The 27,242-nt window shown below is 40.5% G+C and overlaps 1 protein-coding gene across 20 annotated transcripts in view; it reads left to right on the top strand.

Annotated features, from left to right (window-relative positions):
- Window positions 1-27,242, top strand: part of Mast2 (microtubule associated serine/threonine kinase 2) — a 173,615-nt gene that overhangs the window by 123,526 nt on the left and 22,847 nt on the right. For 10 of the 20 annotated variants that reach the window (XM_076564842.1, XM_076564841.1, XM_042271654.2 and 7 more), the window contains 4 exons: window positions 17,482-17,557; window positions 21,278-21,298; window positions 24,447-24,525; window positions 27,053-27,207. In XM_076564842.1, the coding sequence (XP_076420957.1) occupies window positions 17,482-17,557; window positions 21,278-21,298; window positions 24,447-24,525; window positions 27,053-27,207 (331 nt within the window). The remainder of the gene's footprint in view (window positions 1-17,481; window positions 17,558-21,277; window positions 21,299-24,446; window positions 24,526-27,052; window positions 27,208-27,242) is intronic. The other 10 variants (XM_076564847.1, XM_076564845.1, XM_076564844.1 and 7 more) reach the window with 2 other exon arrangements.

The following is a 27,242-nucleotide window of genomic DNA, read 5'->3' as shown; positions in this document are numbered from 1 at the left end:
TTTTTTAAGATTTATTTATTATGCATACAGTGTTCTGTCTGCGGCCAGAAGAGGGCACCAGAGATCTCATTACAGATGGTTGTGAGCCACCATGTGGTTGCTGGGTATTGAACTCAGGACCTTTGGAAGAACAGCCAGTACTCTTAACCGCTGAGCCATCTCTCCAGCCCTCTTAATGGACTTTTAAAAAAATACTTCTGGTATCAAATTGCTAATATTTTTTTGAAAAAGTATTGCCCTTTTGCTTTTGAAGGATAATTTCACAGGATGTAGAATTGTAAGATTGTTTCTTCTCTCCCTCCCCTTTTAAAATTTTTCACTCTACTATCATCTTGTTTGTGAGGGTGTAATTCCTGTCTCTGCTTTTCTGTGGGTAAGGTGTATCTCCACCACTACCACCTTCTTCCAAGACTAAAAAAAACAAAAACAAAAACGCTGTGTGTGTGTATATATATACATATATACATATATACATATACATACATACATACATACACACACACACACACACACACACACACACACACACACACACATATATATATATATATATATATATATATATATATATATATATATGAGAGAGAGACTGCTGTGGATATCATTCTATATAAATAAAACACTGATGGCCAGTGACCAGACAGGAAGTATAGGCGGGACAAGGAGAGAGGAAAATTGGGGAAACAGGAAGAAGGAAGGAGGGACACTGCAGCCACCGCCAGGACAAGCAGCATGTAAAGACGCTGGTAAGCCACCAGCCACGTGGCAAGGTATAGATTTATAAAAATGGGTTAATTTAAGATAAAAGAACAGTTAGCAAAAAGCCTACCATGGCCATACAGTTTTTAAATAATATAAGCGTCTGAGTGATTATTTTATACGTGGATTGTGGGACTGCAGGGCTTGGTGGAGCCTGGAGAGAAGCCCTCCAGCAACAAGAGACAGGGTTTCTTTGTGTACCCCTGCCTGTCCTGGAACTTGCTCGTAGACCAGGCTGGCCTCACATAGATCTGCCTGCCTCTGCTTTCGTAGTGCTGGGATTAAAGGTGTGCTTTCCCAGTGCCTGGCTGCCCCTTTTGCCTTTTAATATGCCTTGTAACTTTTTTCTTTTGTTTTGAGACAAGGTCTTGCCATGTAGCCTTGGGTGGCCTGGAACTCACTATGTAGACCAGCCTAGCCTGAGACCCATGTGTGTCTGCTGGAACTAATAGTGTGCACCACCACACCCAGCTTATGTAAATTTTTGATAGGTAGATTATAATGCACTACATAAATTAACAGCACTAAATAGGCCTTTAGTAACATACTGATAAGGTGGGGAGAGAAGTATTCTATAGTTGTACAGTTAAGTCTAAGTCTTTGGATGGTCTATACTTCTAGGCTATAAATTATTTTATCTTAGTTTTGTTCCCCCAAGTTATGTGGGCAGGAGAATTTTAAGTAGCAGGAGCTAGGTACTCCTTTCTCAGTAGATGAAGTACCAGTAAGGTAGTTTCTTCAGAGGGCCTTTCTAGGAGGTCATATGTCTTCTTCTGGCTTCCTCAGGTACCAAGAATACACACGGTACACAGATATTTATGCAGGCAAAACATTCATGCATATTAAATAAAAAAAATACGCTATAGTTTTAAACTCTTACCATAGTCTGTACTGTTTGTTCATTTTACCTCTTTTGGGGGGAGGCCCGTCACCCAGCTCCCAAATAAATCACACAGAGAGGCTTATTCTTAATTAAGAATGCCCAGCCTTAGCTTGGCTTGTTTCTTGCCAGCTTTCCTTAACTTAAATTATCCCATCTGTCTTTTGCCTCTGGGCTTTTCCTTTTCTATTCCTAAATACCTTTGTTTCTTTCTTACTCAGTGGTTTGCTGTGTAGCTGGGTGGCTGGCCCCTGATGTCCTCCTCCTTCTCTGACTACTTTTTTTCTCCTTCCTTGCTACTGGCCATTTTGTTCTTTTTATTCCATCAGGTGTTTTAGACAGGCACAGTAACACAGCTTCACAGAGTTAAACAAATGCAACATAAACAAAAGTAACACACCTTAAAATAATATTCCCCAACACTGTACTGAGCTTTCATACATTGCTATTCAGGCCTTCCTACTCTTCCTTCTTCCTCCACTGGTTTCCATAGAGGCTTTTGCTTATGAAGTTCTAGTCTATGAATTCAGATTTTTTTTCATTTGCTTCTTTGTCTCCACTTTTGGAAGCAGTGTTTGTCCTATAACCTCAACTTCTCTGGCACTTTGATATTGTTGTCATTTTTAAAACAAAATGAGAATTCTATTCCTTTGTTATTGGTCATTTCAATATACTCATCATTTTGAGCTTCCCAGTTTTGCAGCATTCAGATTGTTTCTATTTTTAACTTTGCAGCAAGCTACCCATCATTTATACCCTAAACCTATTACTTGTTTTAGACTTTGTCTCCATGGTTTCAATTTTCTTCTTTGTGCTCTGTAGACTACCTCTAATTATTCTAGTCCTATCTTCTTGAAGCTCAACCTCTGATCTCAGCACCTCTGGTCCTGTGTTCCTTATTATAGTGAGATGTCATCTGTGCATTTATGTAACCAGTTGAGTATGTTTGTCTTGATTACAAGGAAGTAAGTGCAAACAACGTAAACATAGGAGATAAGATTCAAAAGCTGTGTGTCTAGAGATCATGGAGTAAGTGAGCAGAAACTATTGTTGGTTGGTTTGTGTGGGTTTTTTTTGTTTTTTTTTCCTCTTTTCGGGGGACCACCACCCAGCTCCCAAATAAATTCACATACAGAGTCTTATTATTACTTATGAATGCCTGGCCTTAGCTTGACTTAGTTTCTAGCCAGCTTTCTTTAACTTAACTCCAACTACCTTTTACCTCTGGGCGTTTCCTTTTTTTCTAACTTCTGTAAATCTTACTCTTACTCCGTGGCTTGTTATGTAGCTGGGTGGCTGACCCCTGGAGTTGTTCTCCTCCTCTGGCTGCTAGATCTTAGATCCCTCCTCCCAGTTTTCTCCTTTATATACTCTCTGCCTGCCAGCTCTGCCTATCCTTTCTCCTGCCTTGCTATTGGCCAGTTCTTTATTAGACCATCAGGTGTTTTAGACAGGCACAGTAACAGCTTCAGAGTTAAACAAATGCAACATCAACAAAATTAACACACCTTAAAATAGTCTAGTACAAGAAACTGAAAAGACTAAAGGTACATGACTGAGCTAAGGAACATTTTATTTCTTAGAGGTCCAGGAGTAGGGAGAACACAAAGAGAAAAGAATGCTGAGAGAAACACTAGTGTTCTGGAGCCAACATTAAAAAGATCAAATATTTGAAGTGGACAAAGCAGTGACATGAAGTCCGAGAACTGCCATCCGGACATAACAGTATGGTGTCGGTGTTGATTTTGTTCACTGTTTTGATGCCATATTAGGGGCCAAGCCTGAATGGGCAGTCAAGAGGAAAGAAAAAGAAAACAGCAGTCATAAATGTAGAAATAATTACTGTAAAAAGTAGGAATGAAAGCAGGCAGTATAACTCCAGATTAAAGCCCTTGCCTGGTATGAACAAGACCCTAGGTTAGTTCTCTAGTCCAAGGGGGCGAAAAGTAGGAATGAAATGTAGTTTGTGTGCATGGAAGTGATTCCATGTAGAGAGAAAACTCGGCCATTCGTGAGAACAAGGAATGGCTGCCACAGTGCCCTTTTGTGGCTGAGGAAATGAAATCTAATACATAGCAGAAGATTGGCCTTAGCCAGGAACTCAGACAGTTAATACGTTCTTTTGAAGTAATAGAGAGGGTTGGGATATAGCACAGACATTAGAAGGTACAACAACGAGAGCTTATTAGAGGTATTTTCTGATTACTTTTGCTCCTTACCTGAAGTCAAAAGTGAAGTAATTAGCTGAGATCCTGAGGACAGAGGATAGACTCTAAAAGTAGTATTTTAAACAAAGTGTGAGAAAAAACACAAACACTGTGGTCTAATTTTTATGCAGAATCAGGGTCAATGGATCATAAGTATAATATGAAACTGGTCAGCCTCGTGTGGCATTCTCTTGAAACTTCTTGAGGCTGGGATGCTGAAAGATTATCTATGAGGACATTGAGATCACTTGTCAAAAGTCATGATAAATTCAGGAATTCAGAAGTAAAATATTTACAGTGAAGTAAAAAGGTGTGTGTATATGTTAGGTGGCTTCAGCAAGGAGTAGTTTCTGATGGCAAAATTTCAGACCTGGGTATTTTTATGTCAGAGGAGGGAGAATGCCTGGAAGGAAGTGGAAAGCTAGCAAGATATTTAGGTTCAGTATCATAAAGGCTATTGAAAGAACTGCAGAGGAAGCTGTCACAGCTGATAGCCAATGTTCAACCTGAAATATTAAGGGCTATAGTAAACCTATGCTCATTTAATTTACTATCAAAAATCAAGTTGATACCTTCTAAGATAGTCATGTAAGTATCAAATAGAATGCTATATTTAAGAAATTAAATATACAGGCCTTCATGGTGTGTGTTTCCAGATTATAAAATGCTAATTGAATTTGGTTAAGAGGGTAAACAAGAAGTCATGAGAGGGCTATATAAGTTATATAAAGAGTTCAGATATTAATATCTCATGGCATTTATTTCTTTTACCTAAGATCTGTGGACTGTGAATGTTTTCATGAGGTCTCTGAGTCTCCTAACGTTGTATTGCCAGTTTATATACCTTCTTCATTTTCCTGGAAAGTTTATGAAATTTTCCAAAAGTTGTTTCTTAATCTAAAAAATGAGTGTTCTTTAAGGATTAAACCACAAAGTTTAAGGCTTACATGCTTAAATTTCTTTCTAGAACAATATAGAATAGATTTAATAGGAATACAGACAAACGTCTAGAAAAATTAGAACCACCATATTCTAAAAGTGAGCATTTACCACAGTAGAAAAAAGATTTTGGGAGCTTGGAGAGATGGTTTAAGAGCCATTGCTGTTTAATCTATGAGGATTGGAGTTCAGATCTCACCACCCATGTTGAAAGACTCACAAATGCTTGTAATTACAGTTCCAAAGGATCCAGTGCCCTCTTGTGGCCACTGGGGATGTATGTATGCACGTACACACATTAAAGAGGGGGATGGGGGTTGTTTTGTTTTGTTTTATTTCTTTTGTCTTTTTGAGACAGGGTTTCTCTGTGTAGTTTTGGTGCCTGTCCTGAATCTCAATCTAGACCAGGCTGGCCTTGAACTCACAGAGATCAACCTGCCTCTGCCTCCCAAATGCTGGGATTAAAGATGTGCGTCATCACCGCCTGGCAAGAAAAATATTTTTAAAGCAAAGCTGTCACTTCTTTTCAGCTTGTACTACCTTTTTGCCATATATATATAATTATCTGATTAAAAATTTCAAAGTTGGGGTGGGTGAGGTGGTGGCTCAGTGGATGAGACCACTGGCTGCTCTTCAAAGACCTGGGCTCGATTCTTAGTACCCACAAGGTGTCTCACAACCATCTATATTTAGCTCCAGTTCCAGGGGATCCAGTGCCCTTAAAGTTAAAAATAAATAAATAATAAAAAGTACTAAAAGGAGGGCCACAACTGGCAATTGGAAGACCAATGAAGAGGCCATGGTCATTATCCAGGTACAAGAGGCTATTAGAAGTTGAGAAATACATGAACACAGGAATTGTAAGTGGCTAAGTCAGCCGGTGTGCAGTGCTTCAATATTTCCTGCTTGGGTGATTAATGGGTTAAAGATGCCATTAATTGAGACAAGGAACCAGTGTTAGGAAGAATAGATTTAGGACTCTTCTTCCAAAGTCCACAGAGACACTTGATTTATGACAGAAGTTACTTGTAAAACAATAAAACAAAAAGATAGTTTTCATTAGGTGGTATTGGGACAGTTGAATTTCCATATCAAGAAATGTTAAAAACTCAGGGCTGGGGAGATGATTCAGTGGATAAAGCACTTGCCAGGCAAACACCTGGATACCAAGAACCCATATAAGAGCCTGGCAGGAGTGGCAGCCTGCCTGTAATCCCTGCACTCCTGGGCTTCCCTGCAGAATCTGGCTAGTTAGAATAGCTGGAATTGTTGAGTGCCAGATTCCCACCTTTTACAGGGTTCCTACAAGGAGGAGAGAGGGGTAAGAAACTTTTAGATAGAAAGATAGTGGAGAGGAAACAGAAACACGGGATAACTTCGGGAGGACCCAGATCAAAATCTACTGGCCCCCTCTGTCTCTTCAAAAGGGCTTTTTATAACAATGCCAAGGGGCAAAAGACCTCTCTGTTGCTCAAATTTCTAGTAAGTCTTTTAATAAAAAACTGGAACCAGATATTAGGGTAAATGCTGAAAGATCAGAGAGACAAAGGAACAAGCCACAGCCTCCCCTTACTCTAGGACTCCTCAGCCTGAAAAGCCTTCCTCAGCTGGAAAGGGCTTCTGCCGAAAGTCTTCAGCTGAAAAGCCTTAGTTCCTGTCTCCTCATGCCTTATATACCTTTCTCCACACAGCCATATCACTTCCTTCATAGTGTTGGGATTAAAGGCATGTGTGCTTCCCAAACAAAGGCATAAGATCTCAAGTGCTGGGATTAAAAGTGTGTGTTACCATTGCCTGGCTCTGTTTCCTAGACTGAGTCAATCTCATGTAGTCCAGGGTGGCTTTGAACTCACAGAGATCCAGATGGATCTCTGACTCCCGAGTGCTAGGATTAAAGGTGTGTGCCACCACTCCCTGGCCTCTGTGTTTAATCTGGCTTGTTCTGTTCTCTGATCTTCAGGCAAATTTTATTAGAGTACACAATATATCACCACACCTCCCCAGATCTCCAAATCTCTTCAGATCTCCAAATCTCCCATGCTCATGTTCTCCAGGCCCCTCACCTATGGGTCCCTCCCCCTCCCCCATCGACAGGGTCAGCTCTGCTGTGCTGCCCTGATGAGGTGCAGGGTCCACTTTCCTGAGTGTTGTAGCTGGTAAAAGGGGAGGGTCAGCTGTCTCAACAGTGGAGGTGGTAGGGGCAAGAGGGGAGGGCATCTATTCCTCACCCCTACCACCACATTGCAGATGAGGGAGAAAGTACCAGCCATGTCCTTCTCATGCCCTCAGGGCTGGCTCACTGCTACCCGTCTACAGAATCAACTCTTCTTGAGGCACAGGCCTGTTCTCTTGAGTACTGCTGGTGTTGAGGGGTATGGAGGCCCACGGAGGTTTCCTAGAGAGATCTGAGCTTGTTTTACCCAGCAGAGCTGCATTATAGGATTGCATTTAGTGCTGTTAATTTATGTAGTACATTCTTTTGGGATCAAATCAGTGCTGCCAGGAGCAATCATATCTCACATCAACAGAATTCTAAGTTATTTAAATGCCATATTCTCTAGGTCTATGAAATGTTTGAAGACTACCAGAAGGTGGTTTTAGTTTCGGCTCTTAGCTACTGCTCTGACCTCTTGGGCTTTTAACTCTGCATTTGGCTCTGTGTTTCTTTTTTTCTTTTTTTCCAGAGCTGAGGATGGAACCCAGGGTTTTGCGCTTGCTAGGCAAGAGCTCTACCACTGAGCTAAATCCCCAACCCCTATGTGTTTCTTATTTAATAAGACTGTTACATCTACATTTGGTGCCCCACATTGGGTGCCATTTCATACAAGAGGCTGCTGCAGGCCTCCACCGACACCCACAACCTCCACCCCAAGGCACTCCTTAGAGAGGCCACCTGGTCTCAGGGCAAAAACCATTCTAGCGCCAACACCCACTACAACCCACAGCAGCCTACTCGTTGCCTTCCCCAGCCTGTGCCCCGTCCCACAGGCCCAGCCCAGCTAGGACCAGCCTCAATCGGAACATAGGGGCCCTACTCTGCCCGCTAGGCTCCCGTCCTCTGGGAGAAGTGAGGACTGTGACAGGGGCAACCCACTGGCCCACTCTTTTATTGAATGCCAGTCTACCATTGAGAGGGGAAGGACGGCAGCGGCAGCAGGTGGTAAGAAGGCGGTTTTAGTCTCAACTCTTAGCTACTGCTCTGACCTCTTGGGCTTTTAACTCTCCATTTGGCTCTGTGTTTCTTATTTAATAAGACTGTTACATCTACATCTACCTGTCCATCTCACCTATGTATCTGTAAATCTGGACAACCTAACTAACATAACTGTAGACATGACAAGCATAGGTGACTATAAATCTTTAAGTCTTATCAACCTTAATAACCTAAGGACTAAGGCTTCATGTAAATAATCTATAAACATATGTATGGTAAAAGGACAATGACCTCAAAATTGTGACAATACACAAAATAGCTTAAATAGAGGTAGGAATGTATAGTGCAATATGCAATGTGAAAATAATCTTAAATATGTATCAATATACAGAATATCCTAAACAGAGGTAGAACATACATACAATATGACAAATATAACTTTGCATTTGTATCTATACAAAATATTTCAAATAAGAGTAGAAATATATGTACATTATGACAAATATAGTTCTGTATTTGTATCAATATACAAATTATCTTAAATAGAAATATAAAAATAGTTTACATTTGTATCAATATACAAGAATCCATAACAGTGCAAATTATCTAAGGCTGATATATTACTTAATTAGTTTACTAGTATATACAATAATCTACCTTAATATCCTATACCTATCCATTCCCCTTTTTCTTTTCTTAAGGAGAATACTGAGTCCAATATTTTCTTCCACCCCAACCTTATAACCATTATCCATAACCCTGAGAAACATGAAACCTTTGGGAGAAAGGGCATCATTATCTTAGAATAGCTTCCTGCTGTTTAGGGGGTGATGATATCTCTGTGGAGTCCTCTAAGAAAGCTCAGATAGTTAGGTCTCAATTGGACTAACTATAGATTCTGCAGCGAGTCTTAGAGTAATGGGTAAGGTTGTCTGAGATTCTGGCCAGAAGTGTAGTATGATGAACCATCTTATCATGGAACTGTCTTGGAGAGTTTTCAGTCCAAGGTTGATCATTGAGTAATGTTCATGAATACCACGGCATCATTCTGGACTAGGTAGTTGTTATGGGACTCCATCTTCCTTCTGGAGACTTCAGAGATTGCTATTGGAAAGACTTATTATTTACTGTGGAAAACTTGAACATTTTCAATACCAAGATGCAAAGTTTTAGATTTATACTAGATAGAGAAAGAATTCTTCAAAGGTGGGGGAAAGCATAGAAAGAAATAGAATCTGGACTATAATGGTCCCTAAATTATTGATTTTCTTCTCTCTCACACCAGTTGGCTTTTCTGATATGAGACAGAATCTCCTGATTTTTCTTTTAGTAATATGCTTGGGTTTAGAGGAGAGAGCCACATTCCAACTCCAAAGCCAGCTTGATTTATAATTGAATTGGGACCACAACTATTCTAGAGTTAAAAAGATATTGATGTTAGGCAGTGAGATATTATTCTGTAGAGGATATTGGTACGAATAGATTCTTTCCTTCTGTTGTATACGTCTGGATATCCAAGGCCTTATGATTTCTGAAAGATGGGTATTTCCATTATCCTGTAAAGAAAGAAAACAGAATCTTGCCCCAACCGTTGTTTGTTAAATTTTTCTTACAACTTATAGAGATGTCTCATTAATGGGTTTCTCCTGTTCATATCAAATTTTTATTAATTTTGTTGGTATCCATAGCTTTTCTTCTCCTGTAGAGACAAAAGCAAAACCCCTTCCCCAACATAGGACATATCTTGGTTTCCATTCTGAGGTCAACACATCTTTGAAATAAACTGGTTGGTTTAGCTCAGAAGTTTTTTCTCTTGTCCAATGTCTCTCCACAGTTGTTCCTTTCTCATTAGCATTGAGAAAATTCAAGGTTAATAAAGCACTATGCAATCTATTTCTAGGAGTCATTGTTACCTGTTACTGTTTATTTAGCATATCCTTTAAAGTTAGATTGGATTTTTTCTATGACTGCTTGGCCTGTGGGATTGCATGGTATACCTGTAACATGCTTTATTTTGTAATAAGCAAAAAAAGCCTCATTTTATTTGAGTTATATGCTGGGCATTGTCAGTCTTAATTTGTACAAGTATTCCCATGATGGCCATAACTTCTAATAGGTATGAGATCACAGAATCAGCCTTTTTAGAACTCATAGGAGTTGCACATTGAAATCCTGAATAAGTGTCAATAGTATGTTATACATATTTTAATCTTCCAAATTCTGCGAAATAAAACACATCCATCTGCCAAATTTCATTTCTTTGTATACCTTTTGGATTACTTCCTGCGGGTAATGGAGTTTGGTTATAGAAGGAACAATTAGAACATTTTCTTACAATTTCCTTGACTTATTGCCAAGTGATGAAGGAATCCTTCTTCAAACCCTTGCTATTTACATGGTGTTTCTTATCAAATTCTGAGGCTTCTAGCACATTACCTATTAGTAACTAATCAGTCTCATCATTACATTGTGCTAGAAGTCCTGGCAGACCCTTATGGGATGTTATGTGAGATATATATATATATATATATATATATATATGATGTTCCCTATTTCTGATGATTTCCTGTAATTGTGTGAGTAGTGAAGTTAATTCTGTATTATCAGGAATAAATTCAGCAGTTTCAATATGTAAAACAACTCTGAGTCAGTGACTATATTGAGAGGTTCTGTGAAGTCCATCAGTACCATAAAGCAAAATCCCTTCCCCAACATAGGACATATCTTGGTTTCCATTCTGAGGTCAACACATCTTTGAAATAAACCGGTTGGTTTAGCTCAGAAGTTTTTTCTGTTGTCCAGTGTCTCTCCACAGTTCTGCTTTTTGTTGTTGTATGGACTTCGAACTACTTTACTTAAGTCTCCTCATTTGTATCCTGTTTTCCCTGGTTTATTTGCATCAGTATAGAATGTGAGGACTCCAGAAATTGGCTTTTGCTGTACAGTGTGAAGAAGGACCCACTCAGTTCTCTTTATGAGTTCTATTCTCGTGCTTTTGGGATAACAGTTGTTAATCTCTCCCAAAAAGTTACTGCAGGCTCTTTGTCAGTATTCATTATCTTTCCATAATGAGGAAATTTCTTCATTAGTTAGAGGTACTACAATTTCTACTGGGTCCATTCCTTTCAATGACAAACTCTTAATTTTCCTTTTTGAATCAATAGACATCTTTTCCACATAAGTCTTTAACTTCTTACTTGGTTTATGTGGTAGAAATATCCATTCCAATATAATATCTTCCCTCTGCATCAAAATCCCTGGGGGGAGTGTCTTGAGGGGAGTATGACAAGAATGCACTTAAGTTCTGGATTCACACAATCCACATGTGCTTCTCATATTTTCATTTCTACTAGAGCCAATTCCTTCTCAGCTTTGACTGATAATTCTCTTGGACTATTTAAGTCCTTGTCCCCTTTTAGGGTACTAGCCAAATTTACTAGTTACATTTAAGTATTCCAAGGATAGCCTATAAGTTGGAAATGCTTCCTAACAAATGATTTTGAAAATCATTAAGAGGCCGCATTCAATTAATAGAATTTCCTCTTTGTATTTTTTCAGGTGCAATTTTTAGTCCCCACCGAGGCAAAACTTTCTTTACTTCTTCAAACGTGTTTTCTAATACATATAATGATAAATTATGGATTGTGGAAATTCCACACAAATTATTTCCAATGGTTTTTGCACAGAATTTTGGCACAGGGTAGGGCTATTTCACATTCCCTGTGGGAGGTCCTTCCATTGATATCTCTTGACTAGCTGGGAATTATTATAATTAGGTACTATGAAGGTGAATATTTCTCTATCATTTTCTTGTAAAGGTATGGTAAGGAAACAGTCTTTTAAGTCAATAACTATAATAGGGCATTCTTCGGGTAGCAGAAAGGGCAAGAGCATTCCATTCTGTAGGGAGCCCATAGGCTGGATTACTTTATTAATAGCTTTCAGACCTGTCAGCATTCTCCAATTACTGGACTTTTTTCTAATAACAAATAACGGAGAATTCCAGGGGCATAGATTCCTCAATGTGTTGAGCATTTAACTGCTCTTGAACCAGCTGTTCTAAAGTTTATAGCTTCTCTTTTGTCAAAGGCCATTGTCCAACCCAGACAGGTTTATCAGTTAGCCATTTTAAAGGTAGGGCTGTTGGTATTTCTGAGAGTTCAACAGCAATTGTGCTGTATGTATATACAGCCTGAATGGTTGGTGGTTGTTTTTTATAGCATGTTATAATATTTTTCCTAGAAACATCTGTATTCCCTTTCTGAGAGTGTAGGAATTGTAATCTAGCTATTTCACTGCTATAACAGATCTTGGCCCCAAAGATTCACTGCCACATTTGCCACATATGGCTTCAACCTTCCTCTCTGTCCTTCTGGCCATATGCATTCAACACACCTAAAACTTCGTTTTACCTGAGATAGGGTTCCAATTCCTAGAAATTGGACATCTACTTCTTGAAGAGGCCAATTCAAATGCCATGATTTTGGTGTAATTATACTCATATTTGCACCTGTGTCTACCAGGCCTTCTAGAACAATGCCATTAATTCAAAGTCTAAGCTTTGGTCTTTGTTCATTTATGGCAGTCTCCCAAAATATTTGTTTTATGGTGTTCTTTGGAACTTTTGATTCATCTATCAAAACTATTCTATCATCTAGTGCAGTATTGTTTTTTACATTAGACACTGGGTTATTTAATTGTCCCGGAGAAGAATTTCCTCCACAGTGGCTGGAATTGTTTGGACCCCGTTCAATTTGGGGGCCTGCAAGAGGTCCCTTGAGGCATTTCCCGCCAGTAAAAGATTGCCTTTTATATCAATTGTTGATCTACATTCATTGGTCCAGTGTCGGCCTTTTCCACATCTTCTACATAATTCAGAAGGTTAGAGTCTCCCATTTGTGTTATTTCTAGAGGGAGTATTGCTTCCAGGAGTACCCCATGTACAGTTTCTACTCATATGACCTGGTGTACCACAGTTAAAACATTTGGTACCTTGAGGTCTCCTTCCACCTCCGGAAATTGCCTCCTATCCAAGCCTCATTACCATAGTTAAGAGACTCAACATCATTTTTATATTGAATCCATTCTTCCAGAGGTGCTAATGTGACCTTTAATGGTGTAAGTATTCTTTTGTATTCTGCATTAGCATTGTTAAACACCAAAGATTCAGTTAATACTTGTCTTAGTTCTTTGTTTGACACTGATTTTTTTTTTTTCTTTTTATAGCTGTGGTCAGCCTTTGTGAAAAATCAGTGAAAGTCTCTTGTGGGCCTTGGATAATTTTTATGTATAGCTCAGTTGGTTTTCCTGATTCTGGAATTTTTTCCCAAGCATTTAGAGCTGCTGTACGACATAGGGATATTGGATGCTCATCAAAAGTAGCTTGTACATTTCTATCAGCGAAACGTCCCTCACCAAGAATTTGATCTTGGGAGATCTCAAAACCTCTGGTCTTCCCTCGTTGTTCTAGGATCCTTGCTTCCTCTCTCAATCAGCTTTTCCATTGTAACTGCTGGCTATATTCTAGAACAACTGAGATTAACTGATACCAATCATTTGGTATGGTTGTTTTTGTGGAAGACCATGTATTTAACATCTGTTTTACATATATTGAGTGTATATCATGGTGGTGACCACCACTTCCTTAATGTTTTTTTTTTTAAATCTCTCATAGGAGTAGGTTGCAACATATATTCTTGTGGTATTGTATTCCCCCAAATATAGTGCATGCTAATAAACTAATCTTGGGTCAGAGACAGAGCAGCCACAATATTAAACATAAAAGAGAGGCAGTGGTGGCACACGCCTTTAATCCTAGCTTTCCAGAGGCAGAAATCCATGTGTTCAAGGATACAGACAGGCATGGTGACTCATCACACCTTTAATCCCGGAAAGCAAGCCTTTAATCCCAGGGAGTGGTGGTAGAAAGCAAAAAGTTGTATAAGGCGTGAAGACCAGAAACTAGAAGCATTTGGCTGGTTAAGCTTTTAGCTGGTTAAGCTTCAGGCTTTTGAGCAGCAGTTCAGCTGAGAGCCATTGGGATGAGGACACAGAAGCTTCCAGTCTAAGAAAATAGGACCAGCTGAGAAGTTGGCCAGGTGAGGTTAGCTGTGGCTCGTTCTGTCTCTCTGATCTTCCAGTATTCACCCCAATAATTGGCCCCGGGTTTGATCTTATTAATAAGAACTGTTAAGATTCATGCTATATATTCTACATTTGGCTCAGGATGTCTTTCATCTGCCGGCTTCTCACTGATGATGACAGGATAAGCCATTGAATGAGAGCTATCTGGCGATGTTATGACTTGTATGGCTTTGCCCTTCTGCCTACTAGTTCCTTTGTCATGTTTACTGAGAGTTTCTTCCAGAGCTTGTACCCAAGCACCTAGGGTCAGTTGCAGCAAGTGAATCTCATCTGTTGTAAGGGATTCCAGAGATTTCATGGAATCATGCAACCTTTTATGTTCTTCTGAAACATGATTCCATAAGCCTTAGTTTTTCAGTTAACAATAATCTTTCTTCCTTATAAAGTATCTGAATAGCAGCAACATTGCTCTGGGTAGTTACTGTTTTTTCCATTAAGTATTCATATTTATTATCAATAGAATAAAATCTGGTTGTACATTTATTATTAATGGACTGAATTTTTTTTGGGGGGGGGCGTTTCGAGATGGTTTCTCTGTGTACTTTTGGTGCCTGTCCTGTATCTCACTCACTCTGTAGACCAGGCTGGCCTCAAACTCACATAGACCCACCTGGCTCTGCCTCCCCAGTGCTGGGATTAAAGGCATGCACCACCACTGCCCAGCATTTGGACTGAAGTTCTTATAGTAAGATAGCAGATTCCAGACAAAGGATTTTTTTATTTAAGTCTTCATTGCTACCTTGTAAAGCCCGTGTCAGTCTCAGTAATGATTCATCTTTGTTATTTTTATTAAACCAGTTGTTCAGTGCTATGTGAGTTATTGTACTAAATGCTATAAATATAAATATGACGAAAGTCATATATGTCCTGTAAAATTTCATTCATCATACAAGCAAAAGTTTTTAAATTCTTGTGATGTAATATTTTCCTTCATGTTTTGAGAAATATTCAAAATTTGTAAAGAAAATTTTATTAATTTGTTGATTATTTAGTTTTAAGGTGTAAAATTATCAAATACTTTTACCCTGGATGAAACCCTTGATTGCTGGTGTTTCAGCTCTTGCGATGGTTTTTTTGAGTGTAGTAGCACTGTTCAACCAGCAGGTGTTGCAGGTGTAGCACTGAAGCAGGTCCTGCTGGTGACTTAGACCTGTTTTGGCTTGAAGAAGTATTCAAGCAAATCCTACTGGCATGCACCACAACAGGCTGCACGCCTGTGGGAATGCAGGGTGGGCCAGGCTCAGCTGCTTACTCGGGGAATGGATGGCCACAGCTTGCGTGTATGACCCAGGGAATACCATGTAGCCACAGCAGGCCAGTGGGTCTAGGGCGGCACGGGCCAGCGGCCCTGGATGGCTCAGGTCGGCAGCCCTGGGGCAGTGCACCTCTTCTCAAGCTATCACTAGGTATACTCAGCGGCTATGGGGAACCTGGTGGGGGAGAGGGGGAGTCTGTAAGCTGTAGCTCAAATAAGGAACTGATGCCCAGAGAGCTGGGAGGAGGGACGGAGGGAAGGAGTAAGAGAGGGAGGGAGCAGTACCTGCACGACTGTGGGCCAAACAGGTCCCCAGGAGGGTGGGGATTTAAGAGATAGAAAGGTGTGGAAAGCATGTCACAGCAGCTGTGGAGGTCACCTGAGCATTCGGAGTTTGCCCTATGTGGGTGCCAGATGATGCAATTAAATCACTACCAATCCACAGAAACAGCTTAATATGAATTTATTTGGGGATTAACTCACAGTACAGGAAACTCACATTACAAAAAATAGGGACTAAAGCATGGTCCAGCGCTGTTCTCCGGAGAGCTCTGCCCTGATCTGCACAAGCATCCAAGACCACAAGGTAGTGAAGAGAGCGAGCACGTACATCATCCCACGTCTTAAAGGGCCACGCCCTGGTGGGGGCAGGTACCTAACAGTTACCTGCTGCCTCACTGGGGCAGTGCTTCGGGGGTAAGGCACAGACAACCACCCCTACATTAGAATCTTTTTATGCCTTGGGATCCTCTGACATCATACATGATTTATTTGAAATTTGTATATCTTACCTGACTGGGTAGCAGCCCATAGTCATAACTACTTGGAAGGCTGAAGCACTGAAGCTCAAGAGTTTTAGGCCACTTTAGGCATCTTAAGTAAGATGCACACACTTGGTTTCAAAAATCAAAATGTCAGGTTGTAAGTGAATCCCAGGCTGAGACAAAAGGACTGAGAATTCAACGACAACCTGGGCTTCTATCTCAAAATGCCAGTAACTAGCATAAATGAAAGCACATCATTTTGTTCAGAGGTTATGAGTTTTTTTAGTTACAAAGTTAACAGGGATATGTGAGAACTAATTGAGAAGGTTGATTGTGCTTTTCAGACCTCAGAGTTTAGATTTCCAAGACATTTTATGGTATGCTTCTATCTTGAATTCCTGCCAGAGAACTTCTGTTCACCCTTAAGGTATGCACATTTCTGTTTAGCCCCTTGGATGCAGTGTTTGGAGATACATGTGCAAGTAACATTTAGATGAGGCATCCTGTTGACTCTAGGAAAACCTTTAAACCTTTGAAATATGTAAACTGACCTCTTCCTGGAACGGTAGGCAACATATAAATTGCTGCTACATCTAGAATGGATATTGGAAAGATATGGGTTATTACAGGCACCTTGAGAGCAAGAGAGAAAAATCTCTGGCCTGTCAAGTATTGTGGGATATTTTTCTGTATGCTATGAATATGTGTTGCTGTTATTGGTTAATAAATAAAGCTGCATTGGCCTATGGCAAGGCAGCTTAGAGGCAGGCAGGAAATCCAGGCAGATATACGGGAAGAAGAAAGGCAGAGTGAAGGAGACCCTACCCTGCCATCCAAGGAACAGCATGCCAGCAGACCAGTTAGTCACGGAACATGTGGCAAAACATAGATTAATAGAAATGGGTTAATTTAAGTTATAAGAGCTAGCTAGCCGTAGGCCATACAATTTGTAATTAATATTGAGCCTCTGAATGATTATTTTATAAGTGGCTGAGGGACCATGTGGCTGGGCGGTACTGGAGAAAATTCCAACTACATTCAAGCTTTTATAAAGAGTCATAAACTGAGCTGGGCAGTGGTGGCACATGCCTTTAATCCCAGCACTCGGGAGGCAGAGCTGGGCAGAACTCTGTGAGTTTGAGGCCAGCCTGGTCTACAGAGCGAGATCCAGGACAGGCACCAAAACTACACAGAGAAACCATGTCTCGGGGAAAAAAAAAAAAAAAAAGTCATAAACTAATGATGAGAAAATAATCAGATACACTAGCTTAATACTAGAGGAAGGTTTCTTATCTGAAAGTTCTACCAGTTCCACCCCACCCTCACCTCTCACCTCAAAGCAAACCTCACAGAGGTTTCTTTTCCTTTCTCCACCACAGGTAACAGTCCCTTGGACAGCCCCCGGAATTTCTCTCCAAATGCTCCTGCTCACTTTTCCTTTGTTCCTGCCCGTAGGTAAGTTACTTGAGAACCTCCTCTGACTGGCATATATGTGCCTGTTTTTTTTTTTTTCCTTTGTGTTAGCCCTGTCTGTCCTGAACTTGTCCAGGCTGGCCTTGAACTCAGAGAACTGCCTGCCTCTCAACTGATAGGATTTCCCATTTAGAACTAAATACCAACTCTAACAACACCTTAAAACCAAACAACAAGCAAACAGACCCCATAAATTAAAACTTGAAAGTTTGGCTAAGAGAGCATCTTAGAATAAGTTCTAAAAAGAAGCCACATATATGTAGAGAGCCTTTAGCAGAAGGTCTGCAGGGATTCTGTCAGCATAGACTTCTTCAGAGGCCACTTAATGTGGTCTAGCCATGGGTGGAGCTGTCAGAGTTGCTAGGAGAGGCCAAAGACAACACTATCACCTGCAAACAGGAGAGAAATTGGATGTACCACATCCTTCCAAACTCAGGTGATAAGTGAACCTATACTCTTTCTGTACCCATACTTTCAGATCAAAGCTGAAATATATAACCCTTGCATTTGGGAGATCTTGTGAATAAGGCAGCCTGTATGGTTTGTGTAGTAAGTTCTAGGCCAGCCAGGGCTACATAGTGAGACCCTGCTTTTTTAAAAACAAAACAACAAGAATAAAAAAAAACAACAAAAGCTGAGAAGAAAGGTATATTAGGTTCTTTTATCTTCTTGGAACTAGATGGGATACAAGGTAAGAGTGTTATTTTAGATCCTTCCTGGGACCGGAGCCCACTTTCTTATCTATCATAGAATAGAGAATAACTCTCAATTAAGGTATAATAATATGGAATATATTCTTAGGGCACCAGTGTCTTGTGTTTAAGATTATAAAAAATGAATCTACTATTTTTCTGTTCAGCTGCAAATACAACACAACCACTTCAAAAGCAAAACTTGAACATGGTAATTATAATCTAGGAAGATGACCCAAAAGGAAGCAGTTTTGATGGCTGGTAGTTCAAGGTAACCCAATCCACAAGAAAGAGCACTGATTTGAAGGAAGACTCTGCCATTTGGAAAGCACACATCAGCTAGGAGGCAGTGGTACATGCCTTTAATCCAGCACTCAGGAGACAGAAGCAAGAGACTCTCTGAGTTCGAGGCCAGCCTGGTCTACAGATCGAGTTCCAGGATAGCCAGGGCTACACAGAAAAACCTTGTCTTGGGATGGTGTTGGGGGGAGACTACTTCCTTCTTTCCTTCTTTTCTTTCTTTCTTTCTTTCTTTCTTTCTTTCTTTCTTTCTTTCTTTCTTTCTTTCTTTCTTTCTTTCTCTCTCTCTCTCTCTCTCTCTCTCTCTCTCTCTTTCTTTCTCTTTCTCTTTCTTCCCTCCCTCCCTCTCTCTTTCTTTTCTTTTCTTTTTTTTTTTTTTTTTGGACAGGGTTTCTCTGTGTAGCTTTAGAGCCTTTCCTTGAGCTCACTATGTAGCCTAGGCTGGCCTCAAACTCACAGAGATCCGCCTCCCTCTGCCTTCTGAGAGCTGGGTTTAAAGGCGTGCACCACTGCCACTCAGGCTTCTTTTGTTTTGTTTTAATAATTTATTTAGTTTGGTTTTATTTGCATTGGCATTTTTCCTGCATGTATGTCTGTGTGAGGGTGCCAGATCTTGGAGTTAGAGACAGTCATTAGCTGCCATGTGGGTGTTGGGAATTGAACCCTAGTCCTCTGGAAGAACAGTCATTGCTCTTCTGAGTCATCTCTCCAGCCCGGGACTACTTTCTTAAAAGGTGTAGCTGAGGGTTGGCGCTGTAATTCAATTGGTAGAAGACTTGTGTAATGTCCACAAAACACAACATAAATGAGGTATGATGACTCACATCTGTAATCCTAGCACTCAGGAGGTAGAAGCAAGAGGAATAGAACTTGGAAGATCATCCTCAGCCACATATTGAATTGAAGACAGCCTGGGCCACGTGAGATCCCAGCACCCAGATGGCAGCTCACAACTGTCTATAGTTCCAGTTCCAGGGGCTCTGACACCCTCACACAGACATGCAGGCAAAACAGCAATGCATATAAAATAAAAATAAATAAATCATTAAAAAATAAGGCAGAAACAGAAGAGATTGATGGAACTAGTACTTACTATTCACATTTCAGCTGAGAAGAAATACATCCCATTTCTCCCTAGAATACTGTATGGCTGAAAAGGATAGGTGAGGAGGGCCTTGAAGGCTCACTTTAGTGCTTCTCTCGTTGCTCAGCTCAGTTGCCTTACTCTGAAGAAATCTCATGTGGGTTTCTGTGAACTCAGGTGTCTCACATAGCTTCCATCTGGTTAATCAAGGTTTCAGATGGGATCATCCTATAAGAATGTGCTGAACTGATAAAAGTGAACTTAGTATCAGATTAATATGGCATTGGATTGTTTCCTATTCATGCAGTAAGTATTTACTGAGAACAAACTTTGAGCCAGGCTCTTTGGGTGCTTAGTTATTCCATGGTAACTCAGTGAGCATACACTCAGCTTTCTGGAAATTTCAGTCTTACTGGATAATCTGTGTACTTGGCCTGGTATAAGGAAATTGTCCCCCTACATCTTAATGTAGTTGACTCATTCTTGTCATTCATATCTTAAATGTTAGCTCCTTACAGAGAACTTTTCTTTTTTCTTTTTTTTCTTTTTCTTTTTCCCCTGAGACAGGGTTTCTCTGTGTGGTCCTAGCTGTCCTGGAACTAGCTCTATAGACCACACTGGCTTCAAACTCATAGATCCACCTGCCTCTGCCTCTCTAGTGCTGGGATTAAAGGCATGTGCCACCACTGCCGGGCAAGAGACTTTTTCTAACCACATAGTCTGAGCATTCTTTATCAATCATTCCATTTCATTTTTAGTACTTTCTAGTGTGTGATATTTTCTTGCTTGCATGTTTTCTATCTTGCCTTAACTGGAATCAAATTATCTTTTAATTAGAGCTCCCTTAAATGTATTGAAAACTGCCTCCTGGTAAATAAATAACAAGCACTTAGTGCTTATTGGTCAGATGTATGATGCAAGACAGTAAATGAAGAAGCAAAGGAATGCATAGTTATAAACTAGGGGTTGGAGGTTTAGCTCAGTTAAGGCCCTGGGTTCATCCTCAACTCTGAAAAAAGGGCAGGGAAGACAAAATTATAAACTAATAAATACCTTAAATTGAAGGAACATGATGCTGCATGAAAGAAAAGAAAGGAAACGGGGTCCCCATTGGGTGGAGACATAAGGCCCCTCTGAAGGCTAAGAAGTAGTAGCTACTGAATAGGGCACAAGGATGAAGACAGAGACTATTCTAAGCAGAGGGAATGGCAGGTACTGTTGATGCCCTTGTAACTGCTTCATTTAGACTTGAAATAGGAACAGCCAAGGGGCTTTGAAGCCTGGTATTAACCAATGTGACCCAACATGTCTGGGCTAGGGAATATGACATTTGAGTTGTTGTCATGGAATGTGAGTCCCCAGGCAATCCTTTTACAGAACATATGGGTGAAATGGCCAGGTGTATAGAGTAAGGATCCCTTTTGGATCAGATTTGTGTCATATCACAGAAAAGGCAGACTTAATTAAATGCTAAGGATAGACCATCTGTCATACAATTCTACTTCAAGCTGCTACACATTCTTGAACAAAAGGTTTACCTCTGCCAAACTATACAAAATACTGGGGATTGCATTGCTCACACTGGTTCCTTTTGACTCTCATGTGACTCTCATCTTTTCACTACAGCCATGGTCACAGAGCAGACAGGTAATAACGGGTGTGATGGGGGGATGGGATGGACTACTGCTGTGCATGGCCAGTCAGTGTAGCTTGTGATTTTTGTGTTTGGTGGGAGAACTGGTTGTGATGATTTCTTTTCTGAATGTGGTTGTGAACATTAAGCCTTTCTAGTAAAGAGGCCGTCTGGGATTTCAATACTACCTGTTGGAACTCAGACTCAGAAAGCTCATGGTTGGGGGTAAAAATTGCTGACTAATTTCCAAGCTTTCAAGCCTAGGGACAAATTACCCTCATTCTCACATATTTCCTCAGTCTCCCAGTGAGATGAACAGAGGAAACAGATACCAGTAGTCACATTTCATACTGACTTTGGTCCCTGCTCTTCAATATATACAGAAAAGTAGCTACCTTGCAAGTGGTTTCCTTTTTCTCTAGTGCAGTGGTCCTCAACCTTCCTAATGCTATGACCCTTTAATACAGTTCCTCATGTTGTGGTGACCCCCTAACCATAAAATTATTTTCATTGCTACTTCAAAATTACAATTTTGCAACTGTTATCAATCATAATGTAAATATCTGTGTCTTCCAGTGGTCTTAGGTGACCCCTGTGAAAGGGTATTTTGACTCCCAAAGGGGTTGCAATTCACAGATTGAAAACTGCTAATCTAAAGGATTGAAAATCACCTGTGCAAAACCAAATTTGACAAGTTCATAGGAACTCCATCCTTGAGTTATACTTGACTAATCTTTGCCAAGCTCTTTTTTCCTGGACTTTGAGTGGCTTTCTTATAGACCACCCAGGACCCATCAAAGAAGGAAGATAGATCATCATGTTTTAGCACCTTTCTGGTGTTTTTCCTCAGAGACTGAGTTCCAGCAGAGTTCTAATTTACATGAGCTGTCTGTCTGAGTAGCATGAAATTTGAATCCTGTGCATGTGGCATGGAACCTTCAACTTTTCCCTTTGCAAATCATGGTAGAAAAGCTAAATGATATTGATGAGGATGAGGAGAAAGACTTAATCTATGCCCTGCTATAACAGAGACCTTGAACAAATAGACAAATCTATGAAAATGTAACCGGAGCTTAACTTCTAAAGATCTTCCATTGTTGGTGTTTTAAAATTCTGTGAGTCAGGGCTGGAGAGTTAGTGGTTAACAGCACTGGCTGCCCTTCTACAAGATCTAGAAATATCCACATGGCTTCTCTCAGCTTCAGTAATTCCAGGCCCAGGTGAGCTGAAGCCCTCTTCTGGCCTTCGTTGGCACTGCACAGATATGGTGCACAGACATACATGCAGGCAAAACACCTATACACGTAAAAATAAATTTTAAAAAAAATTTAAAAAATATCCTTTGAATAGTAGCAAGGATGTTTTCATTTAGCTTTAACTTGAAAAGGATATGTCACCAAGCTCCAAAGAAAGAATATTTCAGGACTGGCAAGATGGCTCAGCAAGTTATGGTACTTGGCTGTCAAACCTGACAATGTGAGTTCAATCTTTGGAATCCACATGGTAGGAGAGAACCAACTCCCACAAGTCATCTTTTGATTTCCATATGTGCACCCCTTGTAAAGGATCTTTGGTCTTCCTAGGCCGGTGGGTTGACAGAAAGGAGTGGACAGTATTTGAGACTGAAGGGAATATCCATCAATAGTCAAGAGTTACAGGCTACCTAGGATCCATTAGGACTCACAAGCTGGCTTCAAGAATATTTGTCAAGGAGCAGCAATGACCTTGTGAAAGAATAGGGAAGCAACTGTTGGCTGTTTATGACTTTGGGGGAGCCTTCCCACTGTTGTCAGAAGGATGCCCCTAAGACTGTCAACACAAGAAACCACAGTTCTGTGCTTTACTGTCATGGAGGAAAGTTAAGCAGGTATCTGAGCTGCAGCTTTTATAACATGGATGTGTAATTATTTATCTGGATGGTGCAATGTGGCATAAAGTAATCTTTTTAAATGTTGTTTACAATTATTTATCAGTGGTTTTGTGTGTGTGTGTGCGCGTGCACGCGTACATGCACACGCACGCACGCACAATAGATAGAGCATAAATGGAGGTAAGAAAACAGTACATGGGCTTTACTTATCTTCTTATCATGGATCCCTGGAATCAAACTCAGGTACTCAAGCTTAATGGCAAGTATCTTTTTTTTTTTTTTGGTTTTTTCGAGACAGGGTTTCTCTGTGTAGCTTTGCACCTTTCCTGGAACTCACTTGGTAGCCCAGGCTAGCCTCGAACTCACAGAGATCCACCTGCCTCTGCCTCCCAAGTGCTGGGATTAAAGGCGTGCGCCACCACCGCCCGGCTAATGGCAAGTATCTTTACTAGATGAGTCATATCACCAACCATGTAATATGCCTTCCTTTAAAAAAAAAAAAAAAAAAACTTTTGTTGTTGTTGTTGAGACAAGATCTCATTTTGTAGTCCAGGCTGGTCTGTAACTTGCTTTGTAGACCAGGCTGCTCTCCAACTCACAGAGATCCTCCTGCCTCTGCCAGATGCTGGCATGAAAAGTGTATACCACCATACCTGGCTTTAAAAAAACAAAACAAAAAGGAAAAGCTTTTTATGGACCATCAAGATGGCTCAACAAGTGTCGGTGCTTAGTATTGCCCAGCCTGCTGACCTGAGTTTGATACCTGAGCCCTGCATGGTAGAAAGAGAGCCTGTTCCTGCACATTTCTCTCTTACCTCTACATACATGCTATGTCACATAGGTACCCACACACATATGGACATCCATGCACACAACAAATTCAAATACAATTTTTTAAAAGCTTTAAATTGATTGTGTGTGTATGTGACAATACAGTTGTCGAGGTCAGAAGGCAACTTATAAGATCTTTAGTATATGGGTACTGGGTTCAAACTTAAGTTGTCAGGCTTGGTGGCAAACACCTTTATCTACTCAGCCATCTGACTTACCCATAACTGATACTCTCATCCAGAGTCATAGACTCTTTAGTTTTGGATTCTCTTAAATAAAAGTCACACAGCAGGTCCCATACAATAGAGAGGTATGAGAACTAATGCCAGACAGACAATATGTCTTGTGTTGTGAGACAGTGAATTAACTGCCTAAAAATGTTAATGAACACAAGCAGGCAGGCCCTGATGCTCAGAGTAGGACTCTATAGGCACTTCATAATATTCCTTTTTTTCATGTAGGACTGATGGACGGCGCTGGTCTTTGGCCTCTTTGCCTTCTTCAGGATATGGAACCAATACTCCTAGCTCTACTGTCTCGGTAAGTAGCCAGAGCTGTAAGCATACCTTCTTCACTCTGGAAGTATTTCCTTACAGATAATTGTTCTCCATCCAGTCCTGCAAAATGATGCTCACCTTTCTTTCCAAACTCAGCAAGATTTATTGAGGATAAGAGGATTTTTTGAGGGGAAGAGCCTTGGTAACTTTCACAGTCATAATTATAATTATAAGGCCTTTGGAAGGATTAGCCAATTCTGTCCCCCAGTTCCTCCTAGTGAGCTCAGAAAAGAGCAACTAATCACGGTTCTCTGCTTCCCCCCACCTTATTTCTCGGATTGCAATTAAGTCTTTCTGTTCCTCCCATTTCCCAAAGGCTTGGTAGCTTTCATCGTTAAAACCTTTCAAGAAGATTACTTTCTATCTCAGTTTGTTATATTAACAAAAAGTAGACCTGTCTCTAAATGTTTGTTTTAGAGAGAGTTTCTATTTTTAAACAGTAGTTCCTGCCAATATGCTATTGTATGTACAATTGATCCTGAAATGCATCCTCTTCTTGGAGCAACTTTTTATCAGTTAGATGATAAAGCTGACAAATTTTGTCAGCAAAGGACCAAGTAGTGTTTTAGGATTTGCAGAGTATAAACTTGGTGACCCCAGCCCTGTTTCTTCTACCAGTCTTTAGGTCCTCTCTGCTTGATGTATCTATAGTCATGAATCACAAGTAAGAAAACGTACTTAGTTCTTCCATTGGCCTATAAGTCACTATTAATCCAGAGGTTTTATTGGTCTTTGGCAGTTAAGCTTAAGATTTTTTTTTCCCCTAAGCCAGGTGGTGGTGGCGCATACCTTTAATCCGGGTACTCAGGGAGGCAGAGGCAGGCGGATCACTATGAGTTTGAGGCCAGCTACAGAGTGTCCTACAGAGAGGACAGCCAGGGCTGCTCAGAGAAACCCTCTCTCGCAAAACAAAAACAAAAAGATTTACACCCCCTTACCCATAATCTTTTACTTAAACAGAATGTATTTTGTAAACCCTAAGGGATAGTCAGTCATGTGTCTTTCTGTGTGTATATATGTAGCACATAAGTATTTCTATTCATTCAAATTTAATAGACCAACCTATTACTCCAGTTTATTGGGATACTTACTCTCTCTCTCACCACACACACACACACACACACACACACACACACACACACACACACATACACACACTTTGAGACAGCATCTCAATCTCACCATATACTCTAGGCTGGCCTCGAAAGTTTTCAGCCTCCAGAGTGCTGCAATTACAAACATGTACCACCACATCCAGCTATTGAAATACTTTAAAATAACAGTTTTGTAGGCTATACCTTACATTGCTTACTAGATTCTTATTAGTTGCAGTTGAGTGGGTATTCTATTTGCAACTCAGATGCAAATCAAAACCCTATGAAAACCACACTAGCTGTTTACAACTCCATGCATTGGGGGCTGGAGAGGTTGCTCAGTCATTAAGAGCACTTACTGCTGTTGCACAGGGTCTTGGTTCAGTTTTCAGTACCAACATGGCAGTTTACAACTACCTGTAATTTTAGGTTCCAGGGGATCCAACACCCTCTTCTGACCTCTCTGAGCTCATGCATACATGTGGAGTGTGTGTATGTGTATATATATATGTATATATATATATACACACACCCACACTCAGGCACACACAAAATAAGAATTTTTTAAAGTTTCATAAATTATAATATTTCATGACAGAGGCTTGTACTATTGGCCCAGTCAGAGCTCATTTCTCACTTGATGACCCTACAACTCTAGTTCCCTCAGTTGGTACTGAAGCTTGAACACTAAATAGATTTAGGTGGTTGAACCTTAGCCCTTGATTGATTGATATGTGAAAATTGGGTCAGTGATGTCTGAATTCCCTGCTCTCTGGATCAGTCTTGCCAAGTAAAGGAAGAGCTCTGGAGTCCTGGAATTTTGTGACTTGCCTACATCTGTGGAAGTCCCACCATAGCGCCAGCTTGCTCCCTCAGATGGTCTGCTGTGAATGGTGGACACTTGTCAGAAATTCTTAGGTATTAAGACCTGTTGAGAACTTGAGACTGTCTTTCATACCAAGTCTAATGTTTAAGTCTAGATCTAAAAGCAGTTTTCTTTCCTGCTGGATTTTCTTGACTTGTAGTGTCCCTGGTATCCCACCACAGTCTTCTTAACCTTGGCAAAATTACTTCTCCTCTGGATAACAAACAACTACAGGAAACATTACTGAGTTGTCCCCAGGGTCAAGGTTATGAAAGGGAAAATAAGTGGGTGCCTTTGTTTACCTGGAATATTTATGGAGCAGGAAGCACGGTTGATTAATTGCTATTCAAACTAGCTAGAAGCTTTATTGAAAGCAAGGAGTTCATGTAGAAGAATCTGCTTTTTACTCACCCAACTTGTTGCATGGCTGCTGAGATCTGAACCCTGGACCTTAGAGTATGCCACAAGCTCTCTTCAACACCGAACTGTCCTTCCAGATCCCTTACGTGTGTCTTTAGTGCTGATGGGTTTTGTTTGTTTATGTTTTCTAGTCATCATGTTCCTCACAAGAAAAACTTCATCAGTTGCCTTTCCAGCCTACAGCTGATGAGCTACACTTTCTGACAAAGCATTTTAGCACAGAGAATGTACCAGATGAGGAGGGACGACAGTCTCCAGCTATGCGGCCCCGTTCCCGTAGCCTCAGGTAAGGGCTACTCTTACCTACTGCCCTAGTACCTG

Source organism: Peromyscus maniculatus, chromosome 2 (genome assembly GCF_049852395.1).
Source record: "Peromyscus maniculatus bairdii isolate BWxNUB_F1_BW_parent chromosome 2, HU_Pman_BW_mat_3.1, whole genome shotgun sequence".
NCBI classification, from domain to species: domain Eukaryota; kingdom Metazoa; phylum Chordata; class Mammalia; order Rodentia; family Cricetidae; genus Peromyscus; species Peromyscus maniculatus.
The sequence above is the reverse complement of the archived record's forward strand: the minus strand, read 5'-3'. Positions and strand labels throughout refer to the sequence as shown.